Below are 21698 nucleotides of genomic sequence, written 5' to 3' on the forward strand. Positions count from 1 at the left end.
ACAGCCACACTTCACACCTCCTTGAACAAAAATAGGCCACTTCCCCATCCTTCCTTTTTCCGGGGGAGCAGATCACACTCACTTCTTCTTCGCCGGTCGGGACGGTTTGACGATAAAGTTGCACTCGCAAAAGGTGAAATCCTCTTCGGTCGGGTTGGTCACGTTGCCGGGCGGTTGCTTCAGCGGATTTGGAAAGGCTTTTCCACCACGAGGGCCACCACCGACGATGCCCGGTTGGCTTTTGCCCATCTTTGGCGAGAGGGAGGGAGGCGCTCCCACAATGTCGCTGGAGATAAACACCAATTTAATGGCAATTCCGGGAAAACTTTTACGTCACTGCCGATGGAATTTGTGGAAACACTCAAAGCACTACAGATTTCCGTAACTCAGTCCAAACTAGTTTTCGTCCTCTGGAACGTCCTTTCGAGCGGAACCTCACTTTTTGACTGCTCTGAAGTTCGTCCGAACCAGTCAGAAAAATGATGATCCGTCCAATGAAGCGCCCAAATTGACGCCTCCAAGTGCAGACATGCCCCCCACCCCACACCCCTTAGTACCCAGTTAGTAACAGTTCCACCACCTAATCTGCATTCAGCTGACGTGACGAAGGATAAATAAATCCACACCGCAGAATTGCCTGACGAACTTTTTTTTATTGTTGCTTTTCGGTGAGTTTTCCACCTTCGTGTTGGCTTCCTTACAAAGTTTTTTGGGTACTGCTTTTTCTCACTTTTGCTTTCCACGGCAGATTTATGAGTTAAATGACACGCTGATTTGAACAGTGGGATTTGTAGTGGAAATGGTCACTTTAACCAAAACGTCTCATAACAAAAAAATAAATTTGTAAAAAAAACATGAATTTGATTTTTTTTAACTAGATCCGTCTGCAGAATAAAAATCTTACAGTAAGGATTCCCTTTCAAAATCCTTGTTACAGAGACCTGAGCGACGTCGTCTGTCAAGTTCTAGGTTGTTGGTTGCATCGCCGGTTTTCGAACCAGCTTCAACCACCAATATCTAATAATAAACCAGATTTATGGCGGTAAGGCACACCACCTGCACTTGTTATCGTCGGTAGTAGGTGGCAACCAGAACTCATAGTAAATTTATTATTTTCCAGTGCCTTCAATATGGTGTAAAAAGCATTTGAAATTTGACTGGGCTGATGATTGAGTAACTGTGTCACTTGTTTGTGTTTAATTAATGTTTTCAAATACAAAAATAACAATACACAAGTTTAATTATCAATACTTGTACAATACGGGCAGACGGTAATAACAAAATTAATAATATTTCAATAACAAATCCTGTTAAAATAACAAAAGGTGTTATTATTTTATCCTGAACTTCAACTTCAAGAAGAAAAAATAATAACAGTTTCTGATAAAATAACAAGATTTGGTATTGAAGTGATATTATATTGAAAATGTTTAATAACACGCTAATAAGAAGAAATGTTATACATTTCGAAAATTCTCCTAAAAACAAGATTTGTTATTCCTATGGTATTCTGACTTAGAAATAAAATTACCATAAATCGCACAAATGGAAAAGTTCACACAATCTGTTTTTATTTTTTCTTATGTTAAATATGTTTAGATCTTTGGGATAATTTTGTCCGATTTCATTGGGGTCATTATTTTGGCCATGAAATGGGGTCCTTAAGCTAAAATTTTCCTAAAAAGTTGAAATTTTGAAAGTTGATTTTTTTTAATTATTTGATATACCCCCTAAGGGACATTGCTAATATTGGCTAGAAAAAAAAGTAAGTAAATCTTTCCCAGTTCCTGAGGGAAACACCCTTGAAGAGTATCGGGGCCGGCATTTACAAAGCGGATTCAGTGGCAGTTCTTTACTCAACTAATGTTTACATATTAAGGTTAATGTTAACATTCCATAGGTCGCCTCCCTAAGGTGTCGTGATAAGGTCCAGTTTGTGACGATACACTACCTTCCCTTTACTAAGCAATCGATTCCAGAAGGGAAAAGATCACCAGTTGTGTTGGTCCGAGCCGGGATTTGAACCCCGATCTACCGCTTACGAGGCGGAAGCGTTAACACTGGGCTACGTGGCTCGGTCATATTGGCTAGAACTATTGGATAATTTGACCATTTCGTCGGGGTCATTATTTTAGCCATGAAATTGGGTCCTTAAATTAAAATTATTCTATAAAGTAGAAAATTTTAATGTTGATTTTTTAATTATTTGATATACCCCCAAAGGGACTTTTCTAATATTGGATAGAACTATGGAATAATTTTGACCAGCTTTAATTAAGCTTAAATTAATGTGATAAAATTAACTTTTGAAAGTTGTTTTTTTTTTAAATTGTGTTGTATTCCCTAATGGAATTGATTTATTTATTGAGAATTTTTGAAATGTGAATAACAAAAACTGTTATTATTTTCACAGAGCGAGGAAGTCGGAGCTGACGTTGAAGTTCGAGCTGGAGTGAGACCTCGGAGACGGCATCGGATTCAACTAATTTTCAGCAATTTTTACTTGGAGTCGGAATCTGTGAAGTCAGGTATTTTTGGAGAGCTGAAGTCGACGTTGCATCCAGAGTCGGAGTTTTATTCAAAGTATGGATTTAAAGTCGCTTGAAGGTACCCGACTCTGCAGCCCTGACTAGTACAGAAGAGTTATGGCAACTGCAGGTTTATTTGCAAATGGCAAATAAACCAAAACAATAACTTTTTTTGTTATGGAGACATACCAGTTCAATAACAATTTTTGTTATTATGCTGCTCCTCCTCTCCGCACAAAATAACAAATCTTGTTATTCCTTCATGATTCCTTCTGTGTTATTGGTTTGTTATTGCAATAACAACATAATAACAGTTTAAGTTATTCTTCGAACAAATCTTTGTTATTGATTTTTGTTATTTTAACAACTAATCCGATCATCCCAATAACATATTTCGATCTTCTCACAATATCAAAAACTGACCTTCCCAAGTTATTTCCGTCTGCTCGGGTTAATATAGTCTTTATTTGAAATGAATAAAAAGTGATACACCAAACAGTTCTTGATTTCAGAGATTTTTTCTACATACTTCTTCTGAATATAGTTTTTTTTTAATATATTCATGTACCGTCATCTGGGGCGAATTGGTATTACAGTCTCAATTGGGGCAGCAGTGTTTAGAGCACTTAAAAGTTTAAAATTTGGAAATGGTTGTACACATTTTATTGGTCTGAGTCTGTCCTAACCAAAACCAACCGGCAAATTCAAAATATTGTGCTCCGATATGGTTAAAACTGCTTTCCCAATTCACCCCAGCCTATAATTTGCATATTTTGAGAGATATTTTTAGTCAAAATTAGGGCATTTAAAAAAATTCTTGCAAAGTTAAATTTGTACATTTACCATAAATTATTTTATACAAAATTCAGGATTAACAATTTTTTAGAAGAAGGCAATTACTTTCCAAGTTGAAGTGTACATTTATTCACCTAAATTTTAGCTCAAGGTTTGTTTTTAATTTGCTTAAACCGTTCATCATTTTCAAGAAAAACTGATCAGCACTCAAAAATTCTCAATTCTACGAATTTCTTCAACAATACTATTCAGCAGGTTCGGTTGTACCTTCCCGAAGCCACTATATGGATTATGTATACATTGACTTCGTAGTCGCTAGTTACTGATTATTGTTGTTTTGCATACCCTTCAAGAAATAGGAAAATGATTTAGAGTTTTTATTATACTGTTATTTGCTCTGAATTTCGAATTGTGATAGATTTTATGTTTTATTTGGTCTTACAATTCTGAAGTTTTTCTTCTTGAGTTCTATAATCTGTGGGATTTCCTATGTTTATAGGTTCTATTTCAAATAAAACTCTAAAATAGATTATTTTATTATTGCTGATTGCGAATAAGATCACGATTCTCCTTCGCTTCGACTGACAGGGATTAAAGCCGCCGAACTACCGCAGTGTAAAAATCTGCAGGTTGAACTGAAATTCCGTGTTGATTTGGCTGTCAACTTGGTTTGTTTTCAATATTTTCCAAAAAGTCAGCTGAAAACTCAAGGCAACCTTTGACAACAACCGAAAATCTGTTCTGCGGCTGTCATGCGGCCGTTTTTCTGCGGTCATATCAGCGCGCGCGAACTCTTATTATTTACGCCCGCGGTAATACCTTAATCTAATAAGTTATTAGTTAAGATAAGAAATTCATCATCATCACAAACAAAATCAAATCAAATTGTTCGCTCAACAGCATAACCTTGGCGTTCTCTATTGCGAGATTCCTACTAGAAACTAGTTGTCCGAAGGCTTGATTGTTGAGGCAACTGCAAAACCTCACGACTCCTACACATGGACTGAGCTAACGACCTAACCTCTAGGTTAGACCGGGGCCAACATTTACATTTCCATCCGGCGGAAGGCGTGATCAGAAAAATCTCGTCAAAAAAAGCCACCGGAGCCGACTGGAACCAAACCCAAGCCAACTGGGATGAGAGGTAACCACTCTTACCACTACACCACCGGACCCGACTGATATCACATGTCACCCTAAAAATAACCGCAATGCTCATGGAACCCAACCAGGTCGAGTTAACATCGCGCGTTTCAAATCCAATCAAGATCCTCAAACATCCTGAGTTGCTGCTGATTTCCTGTTTTTCTATTTCCCTGAACAGCTTCAACATGCTATCCTTGAACTTCGACGACGAACGCTCACGCTCAAACCCAACACAACTTCCATTGAAGCAAAACCCACCATTGGGGAAGAATTTTCCCAGGGCACTTTCTCGATGCACTTCCGCCGAGTCGTCTGACGACTCAACAACTTTACTCCATGCAAACATTGTTTCCAATCGAAGAACCGCGCCAGCTTGCGACGATTTTAAAGTAGATTTCAATCGCGGGCGACCCACTGTCGCAAAAACTGTTTTGATTACATGGCAATTTCGGTGCGCCCAAGAACTTGCCAACTTTGTCAACTGACCTCCTCACCGTCAGTGTGAAGTCATAGCTCGTACATTGCAGATCGATTTTTTTACAAGTTTTGAGACGCGTTAAAAGTGTTCGAAAGTATGGCCTATAAAGTGATAGCAGTTTTTGGCGTGGCTTTGATTGGCAGCTGGATGACTTTAGCACAGGACAGGGAGTTGGAAGAAGCCCCTCTAGAAGTATCGACGGAAAAGTCCAACAACATTACCTCGTTCGAGTCATACTTGGTAGCGTGGATTTGAAAAGGTTAAAGTGCTTCGCTTTGAAGTTAATTTTGGCGTTTTCTGCAGGATGCGTTCAACAAAAAATACTTTGCAAAATATCGCATGGAACGGCGGCGGACGGCGTTCGAGAAGAACCTCGAAGAAATCAACAGCCACAACAGAGAGTTCGAGGAGGGGAAAAGTCAGTTCAGAATGGGGCTGAACAAATTTGCTGATTTGGTGAGTTGAGTGTGGAACAGAGGGTACTGGTTGTTGCTGTTTTATTTTTTGAAAAAAATATTATATTTTTTTGGAGATTTGTCACCTCCTTTTTTCCCGCAGGACAACGAACTGTACAAGAAGCAGATGGTCCGCATGCGGGACACCAACCACCGCAAGATGGACGTGGAAATCAACGACGAAATTGTGGGTGCCGCTGCGAAGGACGTCCCGGACAGCCTGGACTGGCGAACGAAGGGCTTCGTGACGAGTCCGGTGAACCAGAAGACGTGCGGTTCCTGTTACGCGTTCAGCATTTCGTACGCCATCACGGGTCAAATCATGCAGCGCATCGGGCGGCTCGAGTATGTGAGTCAACAGCAGCTGGTGGACTGCTCGGTCGAGACGGGGAATCAGGTTGGTAGTCAGATTGATCACGTTGTAAGTTTAAATTAATCAATCAACTGCTCATTTTTAGGGTTGTGCCGGTGGTTCGTTACGGTACACCCTCAAGTATCTTGAGAAATGTGGTGGAATCATGCGACAGGTCGACTACCCGTACACTTCTTCGGTGAGTACAACCAAAAACCCTTCTTAAAACATCCAACTTCCAGCAGCAATTGCCAATCCTGCCATCGCCCCCCATCATCATCGGAAGCATCAAATCATCGTTTGTCAAAGGTAATTGGATTCCGAAAAAAAAAACTTTGTTACGCTACTTCCAGGCACCGTGAAGAAGTTCAGCCGGATAAACATGGCTCATTACAAGCAACAATTTGCCACATGCAAAGCGCCCAGAAGTAGCTAGTTCACACGTCGTTCGTTGCTGCGCTCGGTGGAAAGACCTGCGAAGGACCAACTTTTACCGTCTCGCGTGAAAAGCTCTGATGGAATGGATGTTGAATTTTCCGCCTGGCGTGTCGAAGGGTTATTTCCCCGGTGCTGCTGCTGCTGCTGCTTCGGAGAATTGGTGAGAAAGAAGACAAAAAGTTGTCCTTTGAAAATTATTTGCGACTGACTAAAGCGATGGAGAAGCAATCGCTTGTTCCTTAGGGGAAGCCCCGAAGACCTGTTAATTGGATGTGATTCATCAATTTGGCGCCTTTTTATGTCGTGGCGTGAGCTGGTGACACTGTCGTTTGTCTTACTTGATAGACATTTTATTAAGGTGGGAAAAACACTATTTTATTAGGTTGTAATAACAGTTGCCCACTGGTACGCGTGCTATTCTTTCATTTTTTTTTCAAATCGACTTGAATCAAAGGAGTCGAAGAAAAACTAAAAGCTTCTCGAGACAATAGAAAATCCAAGTAACCTTCTCTTACATGATTCAATAAGTATGAATTCAATATGACCCGTACTTCTAGAAATGGTCAACCTGGTTTTTCTAGGGGGCTTTCAAGCTCGACGTTGAGTCAGGTTGTACTGATTGATTTGATTTCGATGCTTTCAATTATTGTTTTGCTTGATAAACCAATCCTAACGTTAAAAGTGTTTTTAAGTTATTATCAATACAGTCAACTTGAACAATCAGGACGAATTTGGACAGCTGTTCGAGTGCTAATTTATATCAATACCCCCCCTCCAAAATTTAGATTCTTTGATTGATGATTACCAACATGTTGACATAAGAGTGTAATCTGGCCTTTCACGATAAATTTTGCTTTTTAAGTTGATTTTTGGGTGCTTCTGAAGCTCGAATAAGATAATTTCATTAAGCTGCCAACAAAAATTCAAATTCTATCTTTTTAGTATGGAGCAAATCTCTACGAAATCGGTCTTTTTTCTTTAATTTTAATTTTTGTATTTTTTAATCCAGCTGAAACTTTTTTGTTGCCTTGAATATGCTCAGAGAAGCCGTTTTGCATCATTAGTTTGTCCATATAATTTTCCATACAAATATGGTAGCTGTCCATGGGCAAAAAATCTTTGACCGAGTTATGTTTTTTTTTAATCGAAATATTGGTCGCAAAAAATTTCAACTTCATTTTTCGATGTAAAATCAAATCTTTAATCAAAAAGTACTTTGGTGAAATTTTGATTAAGTGCACCGTTTTCAAGTTCTTTTTTAAATAAATGCCCATGTTTCTCAATTTAAAAAAATGAATAACTGCTACTATTTTCAAAAAAGTTACCTGAAAATGGCTATAGCTTTAAAACGGTGCACTTCATCAAAATTTAACTACAGTTCTTTTTGATTGCAAATTTGATTCTAAATCTAAAAATAAAGTTGAAATTTTTTTGCGACTAATATTTCAATTTTTTGAAACAAATCTGTATTGATTAAAAAATTCATAACTTGGTTAAAGATTTTTTGCCCATTCTGGAAATTTCTGAAAAGTTGGCATTTAATGTCCCCTAAAACATATCAGGAAATAAAAAAATAAAAAATAGTGTTTGTTTGCAAACAAGTTTTAATGACAAAAAGTCAAATTAAAAAGCACAAAAAAAAATTTACCGTGCATCAATTTTTTCAGTGTTGTCCTTATTCGTACTTACAACTTTGCCGAAGACACAAAATCGATCAAAAAAGATACAGATTTTGACTTTTCATATATCATTTTTGTATGGACAGCTGTCAAATTTGTATGGACAATTATATGGACAAACTAATGATGAAAAATGACTTCTTTGTGCATACCGAATGAAAATTTTAAGACGGATTAAAAAATACAAAAAAAATCGAATGATCGAAATCACAGAAAATTGCTCTATGGGTTATAAATTTCAATTGGATCAATTATTGTGATGAAAAGTCTAGCTTATCAATATCTTTTACTGATTGTTTAAACAATGGTTATGTTAGCTAGAATGTAACATAATAGTAGTTTATGCAACAAGTTGCAAAAAGAAGATTTTTTCAGCACGAGTTGTACATTTATCCAACGAGGTTTACCGAGTTGGATAAATACGACGAGTGCTGAAAAAATCAAGTTTTGCAACGAGTTGCTTACAACATTTTTTGCAATTCCAAAAAACGCTTCTTCAATGGAATTTTATGTCAAACATTCATGTGTTTAGTAAATTCATCCTTCAATACAAAAAAAATATTGAAAAATGTTACTTTACGATACTAGTGTTGAAAAGTTCAACTTTTCAGCACCCATTTCAGTGCTGAAAAGTAGAACTTTTCAGTACTGTTATTGAAAGGTATTAATTTTCCATTCTGTTATTTTTGGTAGGGAAAAGTAGGACGTTTCGTTTCTCCAGATAGAGAGGAAAAGTTGACAGTTTCACAGTGGAATTGCAAAAATGATCTTTTAGTTTAGCAAACTAGAGCTCAAATGCTAAATATGAGCATAATTGGACGTGAATGAAGCTGGCGCTCTGCCTTTGAATTATAAATTGGATTTGATCCGTAAAAATATATTTCTGTCACATAAGTGGCTAATTGGTGGTCGTTATAGTCACACTTTAATGTATAACCACCTGAATTTGATGTTTGTTGAAGAACGGTGGTAATCAATGTTTCGTTTGTAATAAATGAATAATTGAATGATCATTTCAACTTCATCACCAACAAAATTCAAGTTAATGATGAACCATTTCGCCTTACAATGAACTCCCCTTCATTCCAACTAAAGCTTTAAGACGAATTCATCCATCCGAGCTTTTACCATCACACAAGCAAGTTCCATCTATCGGTGGGGCTACGAAACAGCTCCAAAAGCTTTACCCCAACCCCACTCAACTTCCCCCCTCATCCAATCACACCAAACCACCAATCACACAAGCAGCGTTGCTGAGCGTGTCTTCGCGTGACTTGTGACCATTTTCGCGCCAACCAAGGAACCCATTCACAGTCGGCTTTCAATTTACGGCACACTCACAGCAACTCTGGGGCACTATTGATGCCAGATAGTGACCACGCAAAGGTGTCTTGAGTATTTTGATACTTAGACTTTTTCAATAATGGATTTCTACTGGAATCTGGTAAAAATGTGCAATTTTTAGGGTGCAAAAAAACAACACAAAAATGTGCAATATCTAAATTTATTTGCAAATAAAGGTGCATTCAAACGACAAACCAAAAACCCGTTCAACCTACGTATACTCAATGTTTGGCCCGAGGTACTCGACTGGCAGCACTTCCACGTCGTACAATTGCTTCAGCTTCGGTTTGAGCAGTCGAAGCTTTTTGCGCCCCCTTCCTTTGCCATCGCCGCCACCGGTTGCCCCACCCGGGTCGTTGTTTTGGTCTGCTCCGATCAGCTGATTCGGCTGGAAAATCGATGGGAAATTCAGCGCACCACCTCCGCCAGCACTGCTGGGGAAACCATCGCTGCCGGCGGCGCCTGTTGCGCCAAAACCGGTGCCGATGCCTCCACCGCCACCGTCGTCACTGGAAGATGGAATAAATATTAGTGATTGTGAGAAGATGATACAATGTTTTCTAATAAGGTAAAAATATTCAACAAAATTGTTTTTAAATTAAAAATAATAAACAACAAAATACAAAAAAATAAAATCTGAACTGTTTTTTTTTGTAAAAACATGTAAATAATTCTAGAAGATTTTTTTGACTTCAATCTTTTTAAAATAAAATCAATTGGTCAACTCAAAAATTAAAACAATGTAAAATAGTATATATTGCTACAAATGTCAATAAATTTTTCAGTCCCTTCAAAAGCATGCTTTAAATTTTTCGTTCTATCATTTGACACCTCCCGCTCTCGACGGTACCTTCAATATCGACACAAAGAGAGTCCATTGTATAATTTTTCGAATCAAGTGCTGAAATCTGGCAAGGAAATTAAATATACTTCGCAAAACATAATTCTGCTCGTAAAACGGACACAAAGAAATCTCGTAAATGAATTGAGTAATAAATTATTTGATTCAAAAAACGATACTAACACGATACCGTTCTTTTAAAAAAATCTTCTATTTCATTAAAAACGTGAACAACTGAAGGGTTAAAGTTGTTTATGGGTGGATTCTATACACACTTTAACCATTTGTTTTTCTTAAAGGTAAACTTTTTGAAAACAAAATCACCAAATCAATTTAATTTGAACAATTCCTCTAAATGATGAGCAATTCCAGGTCAAATAGGGAATCGGTTGTACCGGACCCTATCCGATTTCAATGAAACTTTGTAGACATGTTATCCTACGTTTATATAAGCCATGTTTGTGTATATGGAGCCAGTTTCACTCGATAATTACATTTGAGAAGGGCTGAGTGTTTTAAATATGTTTTAACCTGGATAGTAAATTAGCTGAAATCATAAAAAAAAACGAGTTATTTTGAAAAGTGGTCAAAGACAAACTTATGGGAAATTGGACGAACTTTCCGGTAAAAATATTTTCGAGACTGAAAAATCAAGTCTGTCATATAGAAATTGCCGAAACCGATAAAAACCAATTTTTTCAACATTTTTATTTTAAAACCCGCTGTACATTTACAACGATTGGACTTAGGACAATGGTCAATATGGAGACTTTTATTTAAAATTGTGTAGAGAATCGATTCTCGTGTTTGTCTTTTCAAAAAACAGTTTCAGTAAATGATTTCTGTATTTTGTTAGGTGAGTTGCTCCATCCTACATTTTTCGTGAGTCTTTTTGTAACATCTCAGGCTATTTTCAAAAAAATTATGAACGAAAAAAAATCATGGACTCGCCTTCAAATTTGACTTTTAAACTTAAAAATCAAAAAATCTCATAAAAGTGGAGAGTTTTTTTTTCACTGTATTTTTTCGGAAAGCCCGTCAAATTTTCTACAAGTTTGTGTTTGACCACTTTTTGATACGATCTAACGGCTTCGAGATGCAGCAAAATTGATATTAAGAAAAACCAAAATATTTAAAACACTTACGCCCTTCTCAAATGTAATTATCAAGTGAAACTGGCTCCATATACACAAAAATGGCTTATATAAGCCTAGGATAACATGTCTACAAAGTTTCATTGAAAGAAAAGAGTACTCAAAAAGTTCCTGTTTTGAGCTGGAATTGCTCTGATACTTAATTCTGTTGTGTAGGGGACATCTGAAGAAAACTTTGCTGAAAACAACACGTTCCTAGAACAAATCCTGTCATTTTGGCAACTGTCTAAAGTCTCTCAAAAATCAACCTTTTAATATTCTTTTTGAAATTGCTCGAAAAGTACCTCAATATTTAAAAATCTTCACTTCCAAAAATGTAGCATGTCAAGAAGATTCCCTTTAACAAGTAACACTGTTGGGTGACTTGTTTTGACCCTTTCTTAATATTTGAGCATCATTTGATTCATTTCCCCCCATTTAAGGTAGAATTCATCAAATTCCAACAAATTTTAAGAAAATGTTGGCAAACTATCTAAGAACAATGCAACGTTAAAAGTTTTTCGATATAATTTAAACTGTTTTTGTTATGTCTAACCTGATCTAATCGAACACAAGCGCAGCCAGTTATGTATTTAAAAATTACGAGAAGTGCATCGTTTATTGACCAATAATCATCCCACTGGCTTTGCTGATACATCCGAGACTTGTTGGCTTCGTTAATTTTATGTTTTTTTTGATAATTATTTTTTAATAGAGTTGTCGACTCAAAAATAGTAGAAATAGTGGAAATCTAGAAAATTTTACGAAAATTCATTGACTATTTCAATTTTTCCTGCAAAAATTTTGAATAACCAAACTGTCGCTGATTGAAATTCCATACACAAAAAAAAAAAACAAATACAATCCAGACTCGATTATCCGAAGGCCTTGGCAAAATTTCACTTCGGATAATCGAATCACGGATTTTTTTGTCTTATTTTCTATTGTTGACCCCTAAACTACTCTAAAGTGATTTTAAATTTTTAAATCTAAGAAGGCGGCCAAAATGGCGGTGATGAAATATTGAAAAAATACATTTTCTTCTTTAATAAGCATTAAAAAATTCAAATTTGACTAAAATGGGGTTGCAGAACACGAATTTGATGTTAAAAGAAAGAAAATAAAAAAATAGCGAAAAATTATTTTTTTGTTCGTGATTCGATTATCCGAAGTCTCCTACAAACATTCGGATAATCGAAATTCGGATAATCGAAACTTCGGAAAATCAAGGCTTCGGATAATCGACTATGGACTGTATGATTTGATTTGCAAATTAGAAAGTTTAAAATAAATTGTGGAGTCTACCTAAAACAGTCACAGCTTAGAAATGATAAACCAAGGTAATTAAAATTAATAGACTTCTCTTCTTCAATGTTATTTCAAAATTTGGAGGCAAGTAACTTTCAATTTCGAAAATTCACTAAAAATCAAATTTTATTTAAGTAAAACACAAGCATTTTTTAATAATTTTTAAGAAAGCCAATTGTTAATATTCAGTTCAGTTGTCCTTGTAACTGAAAATATAGTTAAGAGTAAGAAAAAACTTTCATATTTTGCTTATGGTATATATCTGTCATATAGCAAAAATCTATGTTTGTCATTAAACTTTTTTTTAAACTACTGTTCAGGTTTAAAAAAAAACTGAGAAATTGAATCAAAAAAGAAAATCGGTACAAACCAAAAAACCCTTGAATTAAACTTGTATTAGCAGATTCGGAAAGCTTTTTCAACAAGAAGAAAGTATTCTACAAAGTAATTGACGTTTCGAAATTAAACTAATATTGTGTTAAATAACTACCACTTATCATAATGCATTTATGGAAATGATATAAATTTGTTATAATTCTATCACATTTTGTCAGCAAATCAGTAATTTTGAAAAAAATTGCATTATTCAACTCTCGATTCCCGAGAAATTGAAAATCCCGAAAATCTTCACCCTCTAATAGTGGAACTACAACTACTTTTACAATTCAACTTACGCTTGTATAGCCATTTACAATTAAATGATTGCAAACTTGAATATTGAGCCACTTCTGTCTTCACACCTTAACCTCAAAATCTATTCTGACGTATCATCAACAAATTTTGATATTTGAGGCTCAAAATAAAATCCCAAGACACCAATCATCGCTTCGTCAGAGCTGGTGCAACGTTTCTCCCTCCTCAAAAAAAAATACGCCCATATCTCGCATGTAAGTACCGTAAACTGGGGTGACTTTGATATTCCGGGCTAACATTGATAGAAATTTGATTTGGCCACTAATTTGGATACATCCAATGTAACAGTCACATTTTTGCATATATGTTCGATAATAAGCTATCCCTTAATGCTTACATACTCAAAATTCTCAAAAATGTTTAGATATTAATTTGACGGGCATTTGAAAAACCTATCAAAGTCACCCCGGGCTATCAAAGTCACCCCAGTTTACGGTACCCAATTCCCAACGACGACACTTGGCGAGTTCAATGTCAAAACTGTATCGATAAAATAACTGCAAACCAAACATGTCCTGTAACGCGAAGGTCCAACAAGACGATACGGTGCTTCATGTATGCCAACTTACTACACCGACTGACGGGTGCGGGTGTAATAAACAACTATTTTCCCTTCAAAAGCCGACGTCTCAGCCGGAATACGCATCAAATCGAACATTTGCATTTATTGCACCCTGCCGATGTATACGACCCATCTTCGTGGGGTCTGGCCCGAAGCCCATTCAGAATGGGAAAGGGTTACATGGAAAACCGCGACTCCGGGCTCATGTGTGATCGTCCCATTCCAAGGGAGGGGTTTTCCGAGCATGCGACTCACAGTTAGGGGAGGAAAATTTCAATCGCAGTAACAATTTTAGTCTCAGTCATCTTTAATTTGATGTTTCAGACACAGATTCAGTCACAGTTAAAAATGCATAGTTTAGTCATAACTTCAGTCCCATTTTCAATTGCAGTCCCAGTTACAAATTCTCACACAATTTAAGTCGCTAAGTCGTAGTTTCAGCCGCATTTCTAGTTGCAGTTTCAGTCTCAGTTTCAGTAACAGTTTGAATTGCAATTTCAGTCGCAAATTCAGTCACCGTTTCAATTCAGTGTGCTTTTTCCTAACCTAACCGAAACCATTCCAAGCAGATTGCCCATGTGGTGGTGATTTATGACAGTTGCGTGTGACCACGACGTTTTGGTGTCTTTCGGTGTCGAGACAAGATAACAATCGGTACCAGTGTCACACAAACTCGCACACATTAATACTCACATGCAACGTGACACGCCGTAACGCCAACCGACGGCTGGCAACAATTCCCAAGGCCGGCTACCGGGGGAAGGCTTTTTCCGGTTGGGGGAGGTTCAATGTACTTTTCCATTTTATCAACTGGGCTTAGAAATAGCAGCCGTCGAGGTCGCAATGTATGTTGGTATGTTGCCTTGTTTTATCTTGTGACAGGATAAAACCAGTGCCAGTTGACTGCTAATTCCTTTTTCCTGTAATACCCCACTCGGGAAGGGCGGGGGTGTGTCGTTTGTAACTAACTTTGCAATGCCGTGAAATTCAGGTTAACGTACGGTACGGCGTGAATTTATATCCACAACTAACAGCAATCGCTCAACCAAAACACGCCACGTTTACGGTGGTGGAGGTGGTGCGATGCGAAAAGTTATTCTTCAACCCTGAGCTGTGACATAGATGTGTCATTCATTAAACAATAGCTTACCCCTCAAAATCGCAGTGAAAATTGTGGAAAAACGAACAGCGAGTGCAAATAAAGTTTACACAGCACACACATGTACGTTAGGATATCAAACATCCTTCACATTCGACCATGTCGAAATCAATGGTTTGATCAAAACCAAGGAAATCCTTGCCAGAAACGTGAACCATTCCAATACAAAAACGTTTTTGTAATACATCATTTCACCAATTAAGGCATTTTTATTTTAAATAAATTTAGAATTTATTTAACTGTGCTCTGTACTGCCCATGATCGCATACATGTCCCATATGCATTTTCATAGTTTTTTAGTTAATGATGCAGTTTGGTTCAAAATCGTGTGCTCTTTCAGAAAAGCCTATAACATCCAGTACTTTGTTCTAGTAATCAAGAGGAAATCCAGTTTTTTCACGAAAACTTAACACGTAGCCTTATGTGTGAGACAAACTTCAAATGCGTTTTTCTCAGCTTGCTGTTTTTGCATATGGGACATTTATGCGAACATGGGCAGTGTAATAGTTTTAAAATGCATTTGATAGTAAATTTTCAGATAAATAAATAAATGCTGTTTCTATCGCTATTAATCAAACATCAAAATCATTTGATGCCCATGTTGCAATAAAATCAAATTTCAAAAACAAATTGATTTTTAAATTAAATAAAATACAATTTTGAATATATATTGTAATTATTGGACCCTATCAAAAATTTCAGATTATTGTAGCCATATTTCAAGAACAAAAAAATACGTATCTTTAAAAAAATCGAGTTTTTAAGAGCGAGTCCACGAACAAGGCATACCCCTTTGTATGGGACGTCGTTTGGACCTCACCAATCTGCCTGAAATTTTCAGGGGTTGTTTGTACATATAAAACTAGCATCTGGCCAAAATATGAGCACTCTAGGTCAACGGGAAGTGGGGCAAATCGGGACACAAAGTTTGGTGGTTCAAAAACGTCAAAAATTTTAAAAAGGCTATAACTTTTGCAAAATTCAATTTAATTTCAAAATTCAAAATGCATCTGAAAAAGGGCTTAAAAAATGCAACAAAATGCAGGAAAAAGCATCCCAATTGGTTGAATCTAAAGGGAGTTATTGGCATTTTAGTGAAAAAATAGCATAATTTTCAAACTCAAATAAAAAAAATGTTCCATTCAGATATCAACTCGATTCGACCTGCAGCTTGTAGGGGACATCTGAGACTACCACCTGAGACTGAGAACGCTTTGGGTGAGGCAGTTTAACGTATTAAATAAACACTTTTTCTTAAAGTGATTTTTTTGGTTGTAAATTTTTGCTCGGGGGACCCCTTAGATCAAATTTTCCGGTGATAATTTCATGATATTCGTGTTCCTGAGACAATTTCACGATAGAAACAGGCAGATTGGTGAGGTCGATGCGAGATGGGTATGCTTTGCTCGTGGACTCGCTCTTAAGCTATTACGATATATTTGAAACATTCCTGATCATTGAGCACCCATACGCAAAAATATAAAAATTTTTTTTCTAAAAATGCAAAGTTTTGTGAAAATTATGAGTAGTTTTTTTCTGATAGTGTTTGGCTTACTCTACCACCTCCTATCATTAATTTTTGCAAATAATTTTTGTCAGGATTTTACAGTAGCTTTTTCAATTTTTTGCTGGTTTTTTTTTTTTTTTATTTATTTAATTATAAGGCCCACCACACTCCCCCATACCAAAGAGCTCAATTTGAGCCCACTGGTTATGGACTCCTTACTGTCAACAGCCCTTTAATATGCAGCACATTAACAAATAAACTAATTTTAACAGGGCTGAGACGTTTACATTTTTATACAAAGCGCGGATTACAAAACAAGAAAGGTGTGTGGAGGACGTGACACATTTATTAGCTAATGAATCCCAGGGGAAAATTTCCGATTAAGGGATTCGTGCTTAACTACAACATTAACACTACAAACGACATTCAATTACATGGATTACACAAGTTTCACTAAAGTTATTATTAATTGATTGATGGCTTCAAATGTTGTCTTAATCTTATTTTGAAAGTTAGTCGATTTAAACATGAACTTATTTCTAACGGTAACTGATTGAATAAAGTTGGACCTAGAAAGGTAAACCGTTTTTGTCCCAAATTTGTTGTCATTAATTCACGTTGTAAATTATTACTATTTCGTAGATTATACGTGTGCGTGGCAGTTGAGAGTTGCAAATTGTGATGAATGTTTCTATTATACAAAACGTCATGAACGAGCAGCAAAACATGTAGGACGCAAAGTGATTTAACAGGTAGAACATTGTGAGTGGTATCTGCATAAAGCTGAAGAGTCGGAAAGAGGAGTGGTTTATTGAATACAATTTTTAACCATCGATTTTGTAAACGCCGAATTTTTTGAAGGTATGAAACACACGCTTGACCCCAGATTGAAACTAAATAGTTAAGGCGTGAATGAATATAAGCATAATAAAATTTTAACAAAGCATGTCTAGGCATAAATTTTCTCACTCTCCACATAACGCCACACAGACACGAAAGTTGTTGTTCAATATGTTTTATGTGTGGCGACCATGACAGGAAACGAAACGAAACGAAACGAAACTATTGGCACTACGCCCCCCGGGGCATGGCCTTCCTCTAACGTGGGATTTCTGCTCCAGCGCCTCTGACGAGACAGGAGAAACCGGGACCGACGTTTTACTTCACCATCCGATAGAAGCTCAGTGGATAAGGCGGGAATCGAACCCGCGTCTCATAGCATCATCGGGATCGGCAGCCGAAGCCGCTACCCCTGCGCCACGAGACCTCCATGACAGGATAGGATCCAAATAAATTCCAAGGTATTTAAATTTGTCAACACATTCAATAGCTTCAGCGTTAATATCGGGATTTAGGTGGACAGGCAAAGGGTTTCTACAAGAGTGAAAGATCATGTATTTAGTTTTTTGAACATTAAGTGACAGCAGATTTTCATTGAAATAACGTGTAAGAACAAGAAGATCAGATTCAATGTCATTTATAACAGAGTTAACATTGAAACCAGGATAGAAAAGTGCCGTATCATCCGCAAATAACCTAGCAGTACACAGAAAAAAATTGTGTAAATTTGGAAGCTTTAATTTTGGAAGGTTGAATATTACCTCTTTTATGATATAATTTTACCTCAATTTAGACTGAAAAAGTGACATTACACCAGAAAAGTGGTAAAATTAAGCATTTCCAGAGGTAAAATTACACCTTTTTTCTGACATAAAAGATGTACCCCTTCCCAGATGTAATATTACCATGATTTTTTTTTCTGTGTACCTTTCAATGGAATATTACATAAATCATTTATATAAAGTAAAAATAACAAACAAAAAATCAAACCATCCACATTAACGACCCCGGGTCTTTTGTGGTCTCTATTGCAAGTTTCTGCTCGAACCTAGGAGTCCGATGGCTTGAATGGGGAGAGCACCCAAACCTCTTTCTACTCCAAGGAACCTTCCACTCCAGTGTTTGAACTGACGACCTTTGGATTGCGAGTCCAACCGCCGCCAGCGATTCCACCGGAGTAGGCTTGGTTTGGTGTGTTGTTTGTACTTATGGCATGGAGACGACTCCTACACCTGGAATGACTTAACGGCCTAACAACCAAGGCCGGGACCGACATTTTACTTCCTCATCCGATGGAAGGTTGGAGCAGATGGGAATCGAACCCAGAATCATCCGCTTGCAAAGCGAACAGCGTAACCATTCGGCCACGCACTGCACTGCAGTAAAAATAACAAAGGACCTAAATTATTTCCTTGGGGAACACCAATTTTAATGGGCAGAGACAAACTGTTTTTATTATCTAGAGTTACAAATTGTTTCCTATTTGACAAATAACTTTTGATGATGTCGTTTGCTATGCCTCTGATTCCATAATGATCCAACTTTCTCAGTAAAATTGAGTGATTCAAGGTGTCAAAAGCCTTTTTTAAATCAAGAAATAGTGAACCAACTATATGTTTTGTTTCAATTTCACCGGAAATAAATTCAACTAATTCTGTTATGGCTATAAGCGTACTACAACCTTGTCTAAAACCATATTGGAATTGGTATAAAATATTGTGTTGATTTATAAAAGAAAGTAAACGTTTAATAAGCAGTTTTTCAAAGATTTTGTTGAAAACAGAAAGTGTTGATATAGGACGATAATTGTTACAATCGCTTGCATCTCCTGACTTAAATATTGGAATTATTTTGGCAATTTTCAGGCAATCTGGGTATTGTCCCGTCTCTAAAATTCGATTAAAAACAGCACACAAAATTCTTGAAAACGGAACAGCGTTGTCTTTTAATACTCTAACTGGAATATTTTCAGGACCACAACTTTTTTTGTTTTTCATGTCATTTAGTAAAAAAGGCCTAAGCAGGCCTAAGAAAAATTGTTTCAGAAACACGTGAAGCATTATGCAAAGGGCTGGGATTGGTAGCAGGTATTTGATTATCTAAATTTTGACCGATTGTAGCAAAAAAGTTATTTAAAAATATTGCAAACATCACTCGTGTTATCAACCAAAACACCATTGTGAGTTAACATAATTTTGTTATTATTTTTCGATTGACCAAAGATTGCCTTCAAATTGTACCAAAATTTGGAAGTGTTATTCAGAAGGGAGTCAAAGTACTTTTTTTTGTTATGATTTTGAATTTTTTCTACTTTTTTTTGAAACATAAGACAGCATTTCTTTGATATGTTGGTCGTTCGGTCGTTGTTTAGCATGTTTTAAATAATTATTTTTTATTTTAATAAATGTCCATAAGTCAAGATCCATCCACGGACAGTGAGAATTTTTAAGTTTGACTTTTTTGTAATCGTTTTAGTATATTTCTCAAGTAAGACATTGTATGTTGTTAAGATCAAATTCATAGTGTACTCGGGATCACTGAAATCGTTTAAATTATTTAATTTTTCACATTTTCTACTGCAGAACGATACCATTATTATTTAAATTGTAAAAAATACTTAGAGGCATCGTCTGATACTCTACAAAAATTACTGCAACCTTATTTATTTTCACATAATATATTGGAAATGTTAGTTAGAAAGAAAGTTGACCCAAGAAAATTTACACAAACATTGGCAAAAGTCAAAAAAACAAGTCAAACTTCCAAAAGTTAAATTTTCTTAAAATTGAGGAGTTCTTCTAAAAATCAAAAATTGGTAAAAAAAATATTTTTGGAGATTTTTTAAATCAAAGCCCGTTTTGAGGCTTTTGGCACACGATTTTGTGTGAGTTGGTTGAGAATTAGCCATAGATGAGAAATTCTAAATCACCCACGTCAAATATCATAAAGTTTGAGCTTTTTTTTCGTAAATTCCCTACGTAGTTTTGTAAAATTTTAAATATTTTTCATAAACATTATGATTAACAAAAAAGAAATCTTCAAAAAAGAACTAAGGCTGCTCCAAATATTTTTATTTATTTAAGTTTTTGTCGAAAGAAGTAAGTAAGTAAGGGCGGCGTTTACCATTTAAATGAGCCCCACCTACCGTGGTACAAACAAAATTCGTTGACCTTCCAAGGTTCAGTCATATTTCACCTCGGCATGTCACCTCAGTAAAGTAAGCGCAGGTAATGGACGGTGACAGCCGTGTGACTAAATTTATTATTCAAATAACCTCTGACAGATGTCCTACCAAATGACAACTTTTCTAGATCAAAATCTGAATATGTCTGAGACAATCAATTAGAACAAGTTCAAAATATACGTTAATATAATGTAATAAACCATAATTAAAATTTAAAATTACAAAATTGTTAAATGTTTAGAACTACGAATCTACAACAAATAAAAAAACAAAAACTCACCCGTTGCCCGGTCCCAGCTTCCGGACCCCGGCGTACGCCGACATCCAGGTGCCGACCTTGAGCGCATCCTGGCCACCGTGCTTCTGCGCCTCCCTGCCAAGCAGCAAATCGAACGTCCCCCAAAAGCTGCTGGCATTCATCGTGTGTCCTCAGCGACGTCCTTGCCGTTTTTGCAACCCCTCTCCAAATCACTAAAACTAGCTTTTTTTTTTGTTGTGAATGTGGGATATCCAAGTGCACTTTCCACAGGGACGACCTTGTCCACCGTGTCGATATTGGCGTCGTCGTCGTCGCCGTGGCCGCACCACGTTCGCCGGTTCTGTTGCCACACGGGGGCGGCGTCCTCGACCCGGCGGGAATATGGCAATATTGTCGAATCGACGAGCCGGAGACCACTTGTACTTGTAGGGACCAACCGGTATGGTCGTATAATCACAGTTTAGTAGCTTTTATTGGGCCAATTCAACAGGGTTATTGCTTGGGAGTGCACTTGAAGAAAAGCCGGGACAGACTGGTGACGTCGTTGTCTACACAGGTTGGTTGTGTGTGGGAGGATGTTCACAAAGGATGTCAACCAATGTTGCAATGTCATCACAATAAAAAGATTTGGATGTGTCCTTCAAAAATTGATTTACTGCTTCTTAATTATTCGACATAAACATTGTTGAAATCTTTAATTTGGATTTGAAAAGTCGCAATAGGAGTACAAATTTGTTGCAAATAGAAGATTTTTCAGCACGAGTTGTACTTTTATTCAACGAGGTTTATCGAGTTACTCCGCTAGAATGTTACTTGCCGGCAAGATAAGTATCAAATTCCCAAATCAGCATCATAGAATTTTATTATTATTAAAATTCAATTCAATTTATTTTATTAATAAATAATCAATTTACAATTTTGTATTTCTTATAACCTAATAGAGTTTTGGAGTTCCTTTCAACTATGATTTGTACTATAGTTCATTTTGATGTAATTG

At 36.6% G+C, this 21698-nt stretch overlaps 2 protein-coding genes across 6 annotated transcripts in view; one reads left to right on the forward strand and one right to left on the reverse strand.

The window, feature by feature from the left end:
* LOC120419669 (uncharacterized) overlaps positions 1–21698 on the reverse strand; it is a 48262-nt gene that overhangs the window by 22396 nt on the left and 4168 nt on the right. Inside the window, exons 1-2 of one of the 5 annotated variants that reach the window (XM_039582434.2) lie at positions 20723–20951; positions 9431–9724 (exon numbers count right to left, since the gene is read on the reverse strand). The exons of 1 other annotated variant lie outside the window; for it this stretch is intronic. In XM_039582434.2, the coding sequence (XP_039438368.1) occupies positions 9431–9724; positions 20723–20862 (434 nt within the window). In that variant the 5' untranslated portion in view covers positions 20863–20951. Of the gene's footprint in view, positions 1–9430; positions 9725–20722; positions 20952–21698 lie in introns of those variants that run through there. 3 more of the 5 variants (XM_039582436.2, XM_039582435.2, XM_039582437.2) reach the window with 3 other exon arrangements.
* On the forward strand, positions 4989–6529 carry LOC128092936 (procathepsin L-like). Its single transcript, XM_052708141.1, has 4 exons — positions 4989–5187; positions 5251–5403; positions 5506–5799; positions 5861–6529. The coding sequence occupies exons 1-4, from the start codon at positions 5044–5046 to the stop codon at positions 5978–5980; spliced, it is 711 nt and encodes a 236-aa protein (XP_052564101.1). The 5' UTR covers positions 4989–5043; the 3' UTR covers positions 5981–6529.

Source organism: Culex pipiens, chromosome 2 (genome assembly GCF_016801865.2).
Source record: "Culex pipiens pallens isolate TS chromosome 2, TS_CPP_V2, whole genome shotgun sequence".
Classification (NCBI taxonomy): Eukaryota; Metazoa; Arthropoda; class Insecta; order Diptera; family Culicidae; genus Culex; species Culex pipiens.